Source organism: Gymnogyps californianus, chromosome 11, assembly GCF_018139145.2.
Source record: "Gymnogyps californianus isolate 813 chromosome 11, ASM1813914v2, whole genome shotgun sequence".
Taxonomy (NCBI): Eukaryota; Metazoa; Chordata; class Aves; order Accipitriformes; family Cathartidae; genus Gymnogyps; species Gymnogyps californianus.
The window spans coordinates 21,495,338-21,510,791 of record NC_059481.1 but is presented as its reverse complement, the minus strand read 5'-3'; the positions used below and the strand labels follow the sequence as shown (position 1 = coordinate 21,510,791).

The window sequence follows — 15,454 nt, the reverse complement described above, 5'->3', positions numbered from 1 at the left end:
ATTCAGGGAAAGAACAAACAACTGAACTAAAGCAAAATTTGGTTGTAAATCTTTATTAATAGAAACACATTCTTTCTGAAGGACTAAAATTCAGTAGTGTAAGATCCATGACAGCTCACACTAGGTACCACAATTTCACTGAGAAATACAATGTATGAATACATATGGATTTCATAACAGAAGTTTAAATGCCCAGTGGAGAAATTAAAGTATGAAAGTGATCCTTGCTGTTCCATTACTCAGCTAATTCAATCCTTTGACATACTTCAAACATAGGTACAGTGTGTACTAAGTGAAATAGTAAGTGTGTAAATAATGCTCAACTCTCCTGAGTAAAGTAAGCTGCACTCCCCTTTGAGTGGGAGTCTCAAGTATCCCTAAAGAGAGGTTGCATCATGCCTCTTGTTGACAGAACACAATTTGTGAAATGCAGCGTGGAGCTTGTACCAGTTCTTTGTCAAAATCTCCTTATAACACTCTTTCCTTTCCTTTACAGTAACAATCACTGGGTCCATATCACAAACAGTAAGCTGGTTGTTACCTTTAATACAGAAAATAATTTTCTGGAGGATTCATACTGTTTTAGAGTAGAAAAGATAAATAGTAACATAGCACTAAGCTAATCTCAACTTCAGTGCCTGTTCTGGATTGCTGGCATTGCTTTGCATTGCCCTGGGGGCAGTGGCAGTTGTTGTGAAGCAACCTGTTGATAACCACAATCTGGTTTAGAGCAAACTTTTTGTACATTTTCTAAACTGGATTAAGGAGGCCAGAGGAATCTGGAATTAACTACGGGAGGCTAGGTGTGAAGAAGAGCATGTTGAAATTAAGTCAACTGAAACAAAGGTTTCCAGGTGGGAGAGTAGATGACCTGGAACTTGGAGGGTGCTTCTCTTTTTTTGTTACTGTTGTTTAAAGCAAGCACAGAGGAAAGGGTCCCTTCAAACCCTGTGTGGGATCTCCCTTGCCGAGATTTGATACATGCTATCGAAATAATACACCGTGTATTTGACTCACTACTCCATCCCACCAGGGGCCAGTCAACAAAGCATATACACCAAATTCTCAGCTGCACCCCTAAGCTTAAGCAGAAAAGTAATCTTTACTGCCTTTCTGAAGGCTATAAATACAGGAGCTACAGCCCTGCCAGGAATGATCAGAGGAGCCCCGGTCTCCCATGACAGGTCCATGTTTTCCCTTTGCATGGGTGGGATGGAGTTCTGCTGGGGTTTGTTCACATGCTAGGAGAAAGCTGGTACCTATGCTTCCTTGTTTTGTTATGTTTCAGTGCTTGCATTACCAATCAGGAAAGCGTTTCTGACCACGGTGCAGAATGGCAGCTTCCCTTCCCTAATGACTGGATGTGTTGCTACAGGAATGCTAGGATCCACACAGCGCTCCTATTCTGTTAAGTTTAACTAGAAACAGACTAAGTTGGTAGCATTTAAATCGGCATTAGCTACTTCCAGTTTTAATTCTGCAGCATCAGTATGCTGCAGAAGAAAAGGCAGGGGGAGGGTGCTGAGCAAGTTTACCCCAACGGTTAATAGACACCCAAACACTGTTCACAGTGGTCCCAGACTGTGCTCCTCCTGCCATCAAGATGCACCCTAGGAACAGCATGGGCCAGCTAATAGTATATCCCGGCATCAGAAGCCCTATCTGCATGCAATATTGAAAGAGCAAATATCCAATTAAAAGATAAACACTATTTCTATTTAGTGCTGCTCCACTGTTTATAAGCATATTATATGCAGATAATAGGATTTCTTTCTAATATGGTAGTCGACAGGATACAAGTTTAAATGTTACTGTTCAATGGTAAATGCCATGCATAATTGATTGAAAGGGAACAAAATACAGTATATGGGAATGTTACCTGAATTCACTATGAAATCATGAAATCTAGCATGATCATTTAATTTTACAAAATTCTTTACATTACAGTGGGTAAAACCATAAGAATTAGAGGCTTATCTTGTCATTGAGATAAGTTAGATAAGAAAGCATTGCAGTCCTCCTTTACTTCATCTTTCTCTTCTTTGGTCCAAGGTGCTGTTTCCTTTGCTTGTAGAGATGACGGAAGTTTACAAATACCCCTGAAAAAGAGTGACGTGTTTAGGTAGGACATCATTGCACCTTTTTAATGCTAGATGGCTGTACCAAATTTAAAAAAACAACAACAAAAACCAAGCAAACAAACGACCACACAAAAAAGTGGTGGTTTAAGGGTGTGTACAGCACTGAAAGCTAATGCAAGTTTTTTCTTGCTGGGTGACGCAGGAGTTGCTGCACAGGCTGTTTGGTACCAGGCTGCTCAGAAGGTTGGTTTGTCACTTTAAGTGTTGCAACACCAGCTGTGCAGAGCTGGGGAAGGATCAAAAAGGTATTTCAGAGTGAAATTTGATAAAAGGTATTCTTTAAGCAATGTCTGTGAAAGGGAGAAATCTAGTGAAAGTTCAGCTTAAAATTCTACGTTAGACTCTGCTGAGTTGTGGATACCCAGACATACTGGGTGTGCATACTACAAAGTTAACTTATGTTTAAAAACGTAACACCAGAAACCAAATATGTATCAAGCACCATTCTTCTTTAAATACACTACTATTTAAAGAGCCTTCCACATTGTTTCCTGGAAAAACATGACTTCATGTTGCATTAGTGATTATAATGCAGTTTAGTTAAACATTGCTTTAATTTAAAATTATGTTTAGATTTCCACTAAATCATTCCAAAGCTCAAATATCATGTAAAAGGTGAAACTAAGTATACTGAGGTTATAAATACACGTAAAAATTATTCTTTTAACCCAAGCGATCAGCAGATAATGCTGCTAACTTCTTACGGGGCTAACCAGTGCTAATTGTAGGTGTGTTCCCCTCCATCACTGACAAATTTATATAAACAAGCAACAAGGATAATGCTTAACCTCAAGCAATTTTGTGTTGCCATGATCCGCAAGATGCAGGAATTTAACTTTCTTTGAAAAATATACTTATTCAGAGGAAACTGGCCTTTTTATTTCAATAGGCAGAAATACAATTAAATATCTTACCTAAAAACAAGGCTATAAGGTATATTTGAAGCAAAAATGAAAACTGGATTGTGACGTTCAGTGGATTTGGCAATCCCAGACTAAACTTCCCTGTTTCACTGAAGATTGGAATGGATTGAATGATACAGACGGCTGAAAGCAGAAGGCCACCATCATTATGAAACACAGATAAAATATACAATTGCCCAGCCCACACCAACTTTTTCAAGATATTCCCTTCTTATTTGCTAGCTCTCATTAATTATACCAATTTTAAAGCTGTTTTTTCAAACATGCAGTATGATGGAAAGCAGCTAGCTGAGGCAGTATAGCGGTTCAGCTATAAAAGTCTAAGCACAGTGAACTTGCCTGGTGGGACACTGTTCTCGTACACAACTGCAGCCTGCCCATGCCAGCAGTATTTACCATGCAGAAATACCCACAGCAACGAAACAGGCATAGTCTTTGCTGTGCCTGGAGTTAGGCAATGCCCAAGCCTACTCCTGGCTCACACAAACAGGTTCTGACAGGTACGATTACAACACATTTCTTACAGCTAGAAGCTGAGTGGTGATATGCTTCTTAAATAAATAAAAATTAAAAATTATCCAGACCTGTTAAGACAGAAGAGGTCACTGCAAAGCCCCCCCACCCAGAGGGGCTACAGCAAGAAGACTAGGTGCCTGCTTCTTCCACGGAGCAGCCACTCTCCAAGCAGAAGGGGAGCAGAGCCCTATCTGGCAAGCACCATGCCCGTCTCAGAACAGGCTGTGCTGCTTTCAGAGGAAGAATCGGCCCCTGCCTGTCCTGTGCAATGATTTACAAGATAACATCAAGATCTGTGAGCTGGTGTGAACCCAAGCTAGGCTGACCAAGTCAGGTCTAGCAGACAAAAGCACATACGCTGCTTTGGATAAGCAGAGGGAAGTGAGCATCGTCATCCTGTGCTGCTCGCATGGACGGCAGCATGCTCTTGGTCAATTTGTTCATGTAACCTTTTGTTGCCTTTACTTTCCTCTCCAGTGCCCAAAAGGAAGACTTCTTTTCACATCAAATTGAAAAAAATATCGGATTCAGTAAGAATGACAAAAATACTTACATTTGGTTCGGCTCAAAGCTAACGTCTATTTATCTGTTGTTCTATTCTATTATTTTTTAGTCCAGCAGCCAAACCAAAACCTGAATTATTTGCCCAGCCTTGACTTCATTGTTTATTAAACTGTCTTTTTCAGACATACCTTCTGCCAAGGCTCCTAGAGGGTAGAGAGGGATCCAGGTAGTGTAACGGAGCCAGGTTAGTGGTTTCCATTCAATACCGATGCATGAAAGCATGTAATATGGATACCTAAAGCCAATTCAGTGTGAGAAGAAAAAGACACTGTTTAAAATGGAAGCTGCTACTAGAATTACTCTTGTATATGCTGTATAGTCAACATAATTCCCAAATGACACAAGGATATTAAAAAAATTGTTCCTGTGGATCATGATGGACACAGCTGTCCCAGCCGAAACCAGGACAACACCCTTATTTGGCAGTTTACAGAACTAATGCTATTATTCTGACCATATGGACGAATGTAACTGCCTGGCTGGCCTAATAAACCTTTCAAAATACTTCTTCTGAAAGAGAAACAGAGCATAGTACAGCTCACTTAACAATGGAAACTGAAAGCAACAGAACCCTCAAGGAAAAAAGCAGCAGGTTTGCCTAGGTTCAGGGCAGTGTTCTTTTCAGACTCCAGCCTTGTCCCAGCTTTTGGCAGATGGAGCAACCTAGGAAGGCTGTGACAGTTCGTGTCTAAAGGAGATTTTACCCTCTGGGGCCAGTGCACTAGTGCCACTCTTCCAAAAGGTACAAAGATTAAAATCTTCTTTAAAGAGTTCTTGGTAACAACCACGTTGTTCTGTACACACCTGCTAGAAGAAAAATCCCACAAACCTGAACACCTCAATGATACTCCAGAAATAAAATATGAAGAACACCACAGGTTTGCTCTGCATTTCCTCTAAGCTTCCGAGGACAACAAACAAAATAAAGTTTCTTCCAAATATCTGTTTAAGGAAAACAAATTAAGGAACAGTCACAGTCTTCATCAAAAGAAAGAGCAAGTCCTTGCTGTCAAAAACACGCAGGATATCTACTCTTCACGCCTGAAACAAACATATGCTGAGCACATAACTAACTCTGCAGCTCAGCTGTGACCTGCTGCTTATGAGCAAGCATTTTGCTCTGTATTTAGGTGCAATCCAAGGGACCTAGTCTTAAATCATCTATCCTCATTTTTATGCACAACAACCACAACCAGGATAAAAAGGGCACTGGCACCAAATCAAAATAATGTACTTTTCATCAGCCACTTCTTGCTTTTGTTGTCCTGAAGTATCTTACCTAGGTGATGGAAGAAGACAGCCTGCCACAGCTAAGACTGGGAAGCATGGATTCCTGCCTCTTGAAGGATATATTCTCTAGTCCAGTGCCAGTGAGGTTGTATCACTTATTTTAGGAGAGTTTCTTTGTGTAAAATAGAGATTTACTTTAAACATGGGAAGAGCAAGGAGCAGAATCTTAAAATATTACCTGCACTACAGCAGGTATCAGCGGTGATCTGACTAGTCCTATTAGGGAATTGATGATCTCCATTAATGCCAGGGTCTGACAGAAATACATCATGTCAGCAATAGTGTGAAATGTATCATAGAAGGAATCTGTAAGACACAGGAAACCATTTTAGAGAACAAATGAATTGCCACGTTCAGGAAGCTGGCGCAGCAGCATACTTTTGGTAACAGGATTCTAGTTGTATTTGAAAAAACATTATGCATAATTATGTAACTTCTTTATAGGCCTTATCTTGAAGTCACAGCAGTTAGGCCAGAAACACTGCTCAAGTGCTTTTTTTCATAAACAGAAGGATCAAGAGCTATTTCAGTAATTACTTTACAAAAAAAAAGCGATAGCGCTGTACCTCAATAGAATGAATCGTTCTTGCTTCAAAACCAAAATATTCTGCCCGGCTCATTTTCAAAAATACTAACATTGCAGTGAGCGAGACATTTTGCTCCAACTGATTTCTTTAGAAGTAATCTTGGCAGAGTACAAGTATCATTCATCAGAAAACGCAGTTGTGATTTACAAGAGGACAGTATTTTCCTATCCTTGACACTGTGATGGCTGTTGAGAGGCTTTTGTTGTGCACTTCGGTAATGCGTTTACGGTTTTGTTTCCTAAATATGTCTTCCTTTACATTTCACTATTTAGAAAGTATTAAAAACAACACTAAAAAAACCAAAACAAAACCCCCAATGTAAATAAAATAGTGCTTATTACTTGCCTTTTCCTAAGATGAACAGTCGTACTGTCATGTTCACAAAAATCCAAGAGAATCCCAAAAACTGTACAAGATTATACATGATTAAGTATCCCTTCTTCAGGTGTTTGAAGGCTAAAATCAATAATAAACACATCAGGTGAGCAGAGTACAATGGTAACACTTCTGCAAAGGCTACAGCTGCAAACCAGGCTTTCTATGAGAATAAAGCTTACAAGAAAAAGGGAAGCTATTGATGGCGATAAAAGGGTTGCTGTGTGCACTGTGGGTTCTGCCTGCTTTTACCATCATCTGCTAGAACTCAACTCTTCCTAGTCAGGTTTTTTTTTCCCCTTGGAAACTGCAGTCCATTTTTATTAAATTTCTAAATAGCTCACAGTACAAAGATCCCCCTCCAGGATGCACCAAGCCAGTCAAAATTGCTCCGTAAGAGTTGAGGTTCGCATGTAAGACTGACAGAAGCTTTCTAAACCCCACCTTACACACTAAAAAGGTACGGTTACTTACGGTCTTTTGGGACTCTGGATTCTATTTTCATTTTGTTAATCTTTTCTTCTTCCTTAGGATGAAGGATAAGGTTTTAAAGACTGTTACTGTAATTAGCAAGTGATTTGTTAACTATACTACTGCAAAGCTAGTGGGTTTAAAAGTCAGCTAAGCAGCCAGTTGCTAGAGGGTTTAAATTTTCACCTGCATAAACCAGCACATTCATCATCCAGAAATTACGGTACAGTAAGAGATAGAGAGTGTTAACTAGTTATCCTGCCTTCACTATGTATTTCATTCTAGTAATTAGATGCTTTTTGCTGAAAAAGCCTACTGTTTTCTGTGTTAATTCTCAGTTATTACTGTTTCTTAGAGCCGTTCCTTAAAACATTTCATGACCCACCAGTGACCTGAAGGGAACTGAGAACATCCAGCCCAGGCTCTCTGCCTGCCCTTCACCGCTGCTTTCTGGCTCCTGGCATTGCAGTGGCCCTTTCTCCTCCGTGCTAAGCTCAGTGGCTGTGGAGGGGAACAGGGCAGCGTTCGTTGTAAAACAGATTTGCAGAAATGTGGTCTGTTCCAAGTCTTTTCCAAGACGGTCTTGCACCTCCCTGCTGCACTAAGCTGCTCGAGCTTACCAGATGGTGGGAATGCACCGTCAGGGCTAGCCCAGTGGCTCAGGAAAGCCTCAGAAATCCCTGCTTTCCAGACAAGCAACGCCTGGAACTGGCATCTCTGGGCTCCGTATGGCACGTTGATATGATCCTCATATGGATTGGGACACAGGGCTGTGAAGGCGTAGGGCAAGGGGTGCAAGCCTTCGGCTGCAGACCCTTGCCAGCGCTGAGCTAGCGCACAGCCACCAGTTCAGATTCGCACTGCTGCTCTTTCTAGCCACAAGTGTGCCTATTTCTGAACTCCTGCTTACAATTTGAACTGTTTAACCAATTCTACGCGGGATCTGTGTGAAATAGCAGTAACAGTCAGCACGCCAGAGAACTCCAGGTAAACAAAGAACGCAAGTTCATGCGCAAGGGAACAGCTACCCTTGCTCTGTAGCTGGCAGCAAAAGCCACACGTGCCCACAGGACTGACCTTCTCCTTCAGTTCCATTTCAGCATCCGATTCATCTAACCAGCGGTCGAAGTCAGGAGCTAGGAAGAGCGGGCGCTTCTCTTGCTTGGTGAGTCTCTCCCACCAGTTACTCTCTTTTTTCTGCACAGTGATGTTCAGCTGCCTTTGAGTCACCCTGCATACAGGCTGAGGGCAGGCACAGGAGCATACATCAGCAAAAGTCCTAAGAAACAAGCTCTGAGACTGAGTTGATACCCAAGCTCTCCTTATCAAGGAGGCAGGGATGACATGGACTGCTGCAGCACAAGCATCTCTCTGCCGCCCAAGGCATGGAAGCAAAGGGCAGCCCAGTTGAAGATGGCAACTGTGATGGCTGTAGGACATGATAAGCAGCTTCAAAGCCTGCCCGCACCACACTGCACCACTGCATCCCACCACAAAGAGCTAGCACAGACCCTGGCGCTAGCCTTCCTAGGCAGAACCCACGATCTTGGCTTTAGACCTTCTTGCATTTAGTACTGTGAGCCAGCCACTTCCTCTAGCCAGTGGTAAAAATAACACTACCATCAGCCACCAGTCCCTGTCCAAAACAGGGGACCCCACATGACATCTGCAACAGCGAGAGGAAGAGCTGACAGCCTTAGGAAGCACCTAGAGACAATGGTGAGCTGACGGACCTGGCAGCGTGGTCACTGCCACCCCACGAGGCCACTCCACCATGGCCACATTCTGCATAACGGCAGCCCAGAACCTCTCCATCCTTACCGCCCACAGCATTGTCACCTTGGGTGCCGACCCTTGCTGCCACCATCGCACCCCTCCGCACCTGGAACCTACACCAGGGTGCTCTGCGTGGGACTGCCTCTCAAACCAGCTGAAACTGATGCAGAGGAGCCATGAACTGCGCTCTTAACTGTGCACGTTACACCAGCACTGCTCTCTCAAGGCTGTCTGGATGCTCCGGGGACATCTGAAGGCTGTAGCTGTAATTTACAGCTACTAACGCTGGTCCTTGCCTGTCAGAGGCTCCATCTCTCGCTGGTGGCCAGCCTGGCACCAGCAAGAGGCACTCATGGTGCACATCAAAGCTGAAGGGGAAAACCCTGGACTGCAATCCTTCCTGGTCCTGACCATCTGTAGTTACACAGATTTCAGAGTCTGTTCTCCTCCAGTCCTTCCAGAGTGACTCAGAGTGACTAGACTTTTGGAAGGAGGCTGCTCTGCAGAGGCAAGGGCTTGCCTTCCAGGCCTGGCTCACAGCAGAGCCCGCATCTGCCAGCACAGAGGACAAGCACGGGTGGTGGCGAGCACCTCGCCCCGCACTGTGGACCAGGCAGCTGCCGCTTTACAGCCCAAATGACAAACTGGTGACCAAGATCCTGGAACCAAGAGATGTTCATTGTCAATACCTGGTAGGAGCCACACAAGAAACTTGCCTGCTGAGAGACCCTAGAAATTCACCCTCCGGCAGTCTCCTCCCTTGTTGAAGCAGCAGAGGTGGACGGTGGCTCCCAGTCTGTCTGCAGCTATCCCCAACAGTCAGCCAGGAGTAAGCAGCACAAATCCTGCACTGGGAGCAGAGCCCAGAGTTTTCCTGTGCCCCTAACAGCTTTGAGAGGTAAAGACAGACTTTACAGCCACCTGCGAGTAACGCGGAGGGGCTGCTCTTCCAGCCAAGCTCTCTCCTATCAGACTACAACAGGAAATAAGAAAAGCTTTTTGCAACAGGAGCCACAATGTATCTGTACTGGCAACCTAAGAAATCTGCACAACCCAGAAGCATGAGTTCTCACGGCTTTCTTTTGTCGGGCTGCAAAAGAAGCCAGGAAACATCACACTGACACTTTGCAGCACACTGTTCCCCTGCTCTCCAGTCAAGGTTGCATCAGACAATGCATTGCCAGATTCTCCCATTATTTTTCTGCTTTAAATCCTTTAAAAAAATTTACAACTACTGTTTAACAACTGATACATGTAAGGCCCTGTTTCTGTTAAAGCTGACCCATGCGAGCACTATCTCCAGTGAGGTGATTTGCATTGAGGCAGGATGGTGGCTGAGCACCGGACAGAGGACTGCCACAGACGGCTTTTAGTTTGCAGCAGTTACAGAGTCACCAGGAAAACCTAAACGGCATACTGTGAACTTTACGTGCAGCCATTTTCCTTTCAAGCTTTTCAAAAATTACTTTTTCTTTGCAAGAGTTAGAAAAGTAAAAATACCTACTTTAGGCTCAACCGGTTCTAGGAACTCAATCTGAAATTCGTAGATGTTGTCCCCTTTGGCACCATGCCCCTGAGCTAAAAGACAAGAATTAACAGTCAGTGTGAAGGTCCTAGCCAGTTCCGCACACCCCACCTGCAAAGGACGCTTTATACCTAGAAATACTGAGCGGTTATTTAGAGCGGTTCCCCCTGCCTTGCTGGGAGGCAAGAGGAAACTACACAATAACGGGGAAGACACAAACAGCCCAACTTGGGGCTAAAGCTGCTGCAACTCTGCATGGCGCTGGAAAAGGGTCCTTGCTTGCAGGAAGGCAGCACGTGAAATTCCCAAAAGAGGGGCTCAAAAGGCTGCTCACGCCTGACTCGAATCCAACTGAAAATCCCCTGCCTTTGGGGGATCCAGCCTCCGCGCCGACGAGCGAGCGCCCAGGCAGACCGGTCTCTGGTGGGTCCGTAGGAGCGTGATGTGGGGAGTCCCCTCCCAACAGCAGGAGGGTGCGTTCATCTCTCATTTCCTGCACGCGTGGGTCTTGTCCCCGGAAGGGCTCCAAAAACCTGCACGCTGAGTTTAATTTCCACCCTTCCAAGCCGTAAACTGATCCTGAAGTGAACACAATGTGCAACAACACCCTATCGAATGGCCCTGGCTGTGGCTCACCAGGGAGGCAGCATTTCCTACACAATGCATCTTAAAGAAAACCACCAAACAAATGAGAAAACCCAAATAAAAACACCTACAGCATATCCTGAGCGCTACCTGGACAAGCCAGCCAGCACGAGCTCCACGGTGCTGCAATGTGCAGCTGCCCGGCTGAAACAAAACCATCTTTGAGGAAGAGATCTGCTTTACCTTTCAAATCGAGCGCTAGTTCCCGATGCAGAGGTTTGATAACAGTTGCAAACAAGGTCTTTGTGAAAGGAAAAATCGCTGCGAGTTATCTCCGGTGTTCAGTTTGAGACAGGACAGCAAAGACATATGGAAATTTCACTGATATTTAAATATAGGGAGAGGTGGGGGTTTTTTTATTAGATAAGATACGACTTGCTATCGTTGCTAGCACTGGAATACAACGATTTGTAGGTGGGTGCGTGTCATGATGTATCCGTACATGCCCGGCACCCAGCACAGAGCTCGCTTGCCATCACCAAGGGCGGTGATGGGGACCGGGCACCCCGTGGCTGCGGGCACCCCGGGCTCTCCCCTCCCGGGACACCCCCACGCCCGGGCGGGCCAGGCTCAGCGAGCAGCCGCGGCTTTGCAGGAGACCCCCCCCCGCCCCCAAGGACGGAGCCCCTACCTTTGAAGTGCAGCACGTTGTCGGTGATGGCGATGTCCGGGTGCTGCGGAAGGAGGAGAAGCGTTCGGCGGCAGCTCCCGCCGAGCAGCGGGGAAACGCGAGGTCTCGCCGGCCCCACGCGAGCACAGCCCACCCTCGCTGCGCTGCAAGACCCCGCCGCTGCCGTTAAGCCTCCCGCACCCCTCCCGGCCGCACGCCCGCTTCGCAAACCCGCCGGCGCGGAGCGGAGCGGGGCTGCGTGGGCGCCCTCCCCGTACCCACGGGGCAGCCCCCCGCCGGGGTCCGCGGGTGGGTCACTCCCCACCCCCCCCCACACCCCACCCCCCCCCACACCCCCGTGGGGGGCGGGGCTGCCCCCCACACCCCTCCCCCCCCCGGTACCTGCACGTCGCTCAGCTCCACGCGCAGGTAGAGCTCGCGGTGCCGCTGCGCCCAGTGCACGTGCGGCCGCAGGCTGGGGCCCGCCATGGCGCGCGCCGCGCCGCGCCGCGCCGGCTCCCGCAGGCGGCAGGGGGCTCCCGCGCGCCTGCGCACAGCGCCCACCGCCCTCGCGGGTGGGCGGGTCCTACTGCGCCTGCGCACAGCGCCCACCGCCCTCGCGAGTGGGCGGGTCCTACTGCGCCTGCGCACAGCGGCGGCGGCGGCGGGGCCTGCTCCCGTGGGCTCCCCCCTCCCCGGGGCACTGTGGGCCCCGCTGCGTCCCGGAGCTCCTCCTGTGGCCTCAGGTGTCGTCCGGTGCACCTCCCCACGCTCTCCCCTTCGGCCCCTCGGGGCCTTGTGTGTCCCTTCCAGTCCCCGTGCCTTCACGTCGCCGTGCCGGGTGGCCCCACGCCCCAGAGGTGCCGCCTGTGTTGGCCGCGATGGCCGTGACCTCGGTGAGAGAACACGTCGGGTATTTTAACAGAACTGTGACGCCTTTCGGGCACCGTTGGCTTTCAGGCTCCTTTGGCAGCTCTCTGCCCCGTGGGACGTCCGATCCCGCAAGCATACCCTGCTGCCACTCGAAGCCGCAGGGGGTTTGCCTTGGTGTTGACCCCCGTCCTCCTCCCTCCACGCCACGGGTCTTCACCGAGGGGCGGCCTCCTGCAAGGGCACGGAGAGCTGCTCAAGCCGCCTTAGCCGTAACCAAGGGAGGCTAATAACAATCTAGAAAATACCGTGCCTTCTGTAGCCTGCCCCATAACCACGTGCCCCAACCTTTATAAAACTCTGACGCTGAAATTACTATGTGCCCCAAGACCTTGCTGCTAGTAATGCTAAAAAAGGACAGCGCCGATTTTCATGATACTTTGAAAAAGGCCACCCCTCGCTCTCTTAGCAGCTCACACAAGGGCACCTCGCCCATGGCCTTCCACGTTGCGCTGGCAAAGTTCATCCTCCCCTCCGTCCCAGCTTGGCACGGCCTCTCCCTCCCAGCTTCAGGCCGTTCTCGTGCTCCCGCAGAGGGTTTTCCCTGCAAATCTCCATGTCGGTAAGAGACACCGCGTCCGTGCCTCAGCCTGCCTCTGAGCAGAGGATTTCCAACCCCTGCCAGCCCCTGGGGCTGCAGAGCTGCTGCGGAGGGACGGGCGAGCTGTAGGAACAGTTGCCGGGCTGCTTTATTTTGGAACGCAAACCCCACGTACCCTTTAGGGGCCAACAAGCCCCGGGGCAGCTGGTGCGGGAAAAACAGCCATCAGGTCCCTGTGTGACCTAAATGGGCGTGCATTTAGGAGGGGGCACCTGCAGCAAAATTATTTTTTCTGGTTTATAGAGGATCAAAAAAGACTTTGCTTTACAAAAAGTGGCTTTGCTTTACGAAGGGAAATTCAAACGTATAGAAACGTTTCGCTGGGGGCTCACTGTGCTGCAGCCTGTGGGTACCCTGGGCTGAACGTGCGTCATTAGTAGCTGGGAATTTTTTTTTTTTTTTTTTTTTTGCTGTGGGAAGCGTGTCAGTGTGGAAGTGCTAGCTTTTTTTGGGGGAAAAAAGCCGATTTTTGAAACTGAAGGATCCCCGTGCATGGGGGTTTGCGTGACCCGAGCCCCGTGCATGCAGTAGTGTGTGTGTGTGTGTTTGTGTCCCGGGGCCCCGTGCAAGGGGTAGAGTGTGTGTCCCGGGGCCCCGGGCACGGGGCAACGCGCGTGTCCCGGTACACGGGGGGGGAGTGTTGCACGTCCCTCCCCTTGGCTCTCCACGGCCCGGTCCTCCCGGCCGGCAGGCGGCGCCCTCGCCCGTACCCCGCGGTGCTCGGCGCGGCTGGGGCGAGTGCGGCGGCGCCGCTTCCTCCCCGCCTGCAGGGGGCGCCGCCCCGCCTAGCGAGGCGAGGCTGCCCCTCCTGGCGGAAGCGGAAGCGGCCCGGCGGGGCGGCTCGGCAGCGTCGCCGCCGCGGAGCGCCGTGAGTAGCGGGGTGGGTGAGGAACCTCGTGGGGCTGGGGGTTCCAGGGTGAGGTGGCCTCCCGGGAGCGGGGCCGCCTCCTCTGTCCTGGGGGGAGCTGCTGGTACCCCGTGGGGTGAGAGGAGGACGAGGAGGAGGGGGCTTGCCCCGGGGCGGCCTGGCTTTTCGCCCCCGGCCAGGCCTGCCTGCTGCCCCCGGCGGTGAAGGGCCCCTCCCGGGATCTGCCCGCTTCCTCCGACCTCGGTGGCAAGGGCAGGCCCGTGGCCGTTCACCCCGCTCAGGCCCGACCTGCCCCTCCGGCGCACGCTGCGGATACGAGACGTCCTACGGTGTTGTAGTGCTGGCGGGTGCCCTGAGCTGGTGAGGAGGATGGGGCCGTCTCTCTGTTGGCCGCAGGAAGGTGGAAATAAAATGCTTCACGTGGCAGAAGGTGGCTGCAGTAGAGATCCCGCAGTGATCTCCTGGGAGGCAGATCCTCGCGTTACCCTGGACTAACATCGCCTTGCTGGGTGGCAGTTCTCACTCTTGTTTGCCCGTTAAAGTCTACTGCTCTTCATTTTTTATTTCTTTTCTTGGGAGGGGAGTGTGAGAAGTAGGTCGGGTTAAGACATACCGGCATCGGGGTGTAGGTGGGGAAAGGAGATTTTTCTTTGTTGGAATTCTGCAAATTAGACGAGAGTTTTCTGATTCGGGTTTGAAGTCTCATTGTCATTTTATAACGCTGTCTGAGCAGAGCACTGTTCTGTGTACGCGTTTGGACTCTCCTTCCAGTTTTACAGAGCTGTTTAACTTGTGCTGTATTTTTGTGTTGTAAATAGCTCGGACAAAAGAAAGACCTGTGTTTGTTGTGTTTGTATTGTCAAAGGTGGAACCAAACTTTTAATCCAGACTTGCTCTGCTTTGCTTTTAGCAGTTTGTGTTAAAATGGCTTTGGTCCAAGGTGTAGGTCGTCTCTTTTTCACTCATCTGTGATGAGATATCTCAGCTGCTGTGTAGAGCAGCAGGAGAGCCAGTCCATCAGGGAGCTTTGCCTCGGGTAGCTGTGCTGCCCAAGCCCATGCCTTGAGATTCGATGGGCTTTTAGTGCCTGTTTGCTCAATGGGAATGCTTTATTTAGTTTGTATTAATGTTTTTGTTAGGCTCAGGCCACCAAGCTCTGCCCTAGCAGTGTGCAGAACAGTTGTGCAGCCTTTCCATTCTATATATAGAACAAAATGTCTCCTTTTGAGGATTGACAATCCTTACACCTTGGTCTCTCTGGTAATGGACTGTGTGGCGGGAGTTTATAGCTTGGATCCTTTTGGAGCTGCCCTCAGATCTGGGATTTACAGTGGAAGGACTTGGTTTCCTCTTGCCAGACATCTAAGGCTGTTAATTCCAGCTCAGATATACTTTGTAAAGCACAGCTGACTGCAGGAAGAGATATCTGCTAAAATAACCTGTTCGGGAGGGTAAGACTTATGCTGCAGATAAATCTATCTGGAAAATACTTTTTTCACTGTGTCCCCTTTCTTCTGGTATCGCCTCACACTTCTGGAAGAGTCTTATCCATACAATCTTTGTAATTATATCCCTGAGATGGTATAATAGTGATGATCATTGCTAGACCCTTCTGAGCTTTGTTTGAAAGCA

The 15,454-nt window shown here is 48.6% G+C and overlaps 1 protein-coding gene across 1 annotated transcript; it reads right to left on the bottom strand.

Annotated features, from left to right (window-relative positions):
* Positions 1–37: 37 nt before the first annotated feature.
* HACD3 (3-hydroxyacyl-CoA dehydratase 3) lies at positions 38–11,912 on the bottom strand. The gene is made up of 11 exons (XM_050903656.1): positions 11,826–11,912; positions 11,445–11,487; positions 10,148–10,221; positions 7,945–8,109; positions 6,871–6,922; positions 6,367–6,477; positions 5,613–5,740; positions 4,974–5,086; positions 4,273–4,379; positions 3,056–3,187; positions 38–2,099 (listed from the first exon to the last, which is right to left on the bottom strand). The coding sequence occupies exons 1-11, from the start codon at positions 11,910–11,912 to the stop codon at positions 2,023–2,025; spliced, it is 1,089 nt and encodes a 362-aa protein (XP_050759613.1). The 3' UTR covers positions 38–2,022.
* Positions 11,913–15,454: the final 3,542 nt, after the last annotated feature.

Excerpts from the sequence above, each read along its gene's own strand:
- HACD3 (XM_050903656.1), bottom strand. The coding sequence starts at position 11,912 with ATGGCGGGCCCCAGCCTGCGGCCGCACGTGCACTGGGCGCAGCGGCAC. Across the intron at positions 5,741-6,366 it reads ACTGTTCATCTTAGGAAAAG|ATTCCTTCTATGATACATTT; the intron begins GCAAGTAATAAG and ends TGTGTCTTACAG. Across the intron at positions 5,087-5,612 it reads TGATACCTGCTGTAGTGCAG|ATATTTGGAAGAAACTTTAT; the intron begins GTAATATTTTAA and ends TTCCTTAAACAG.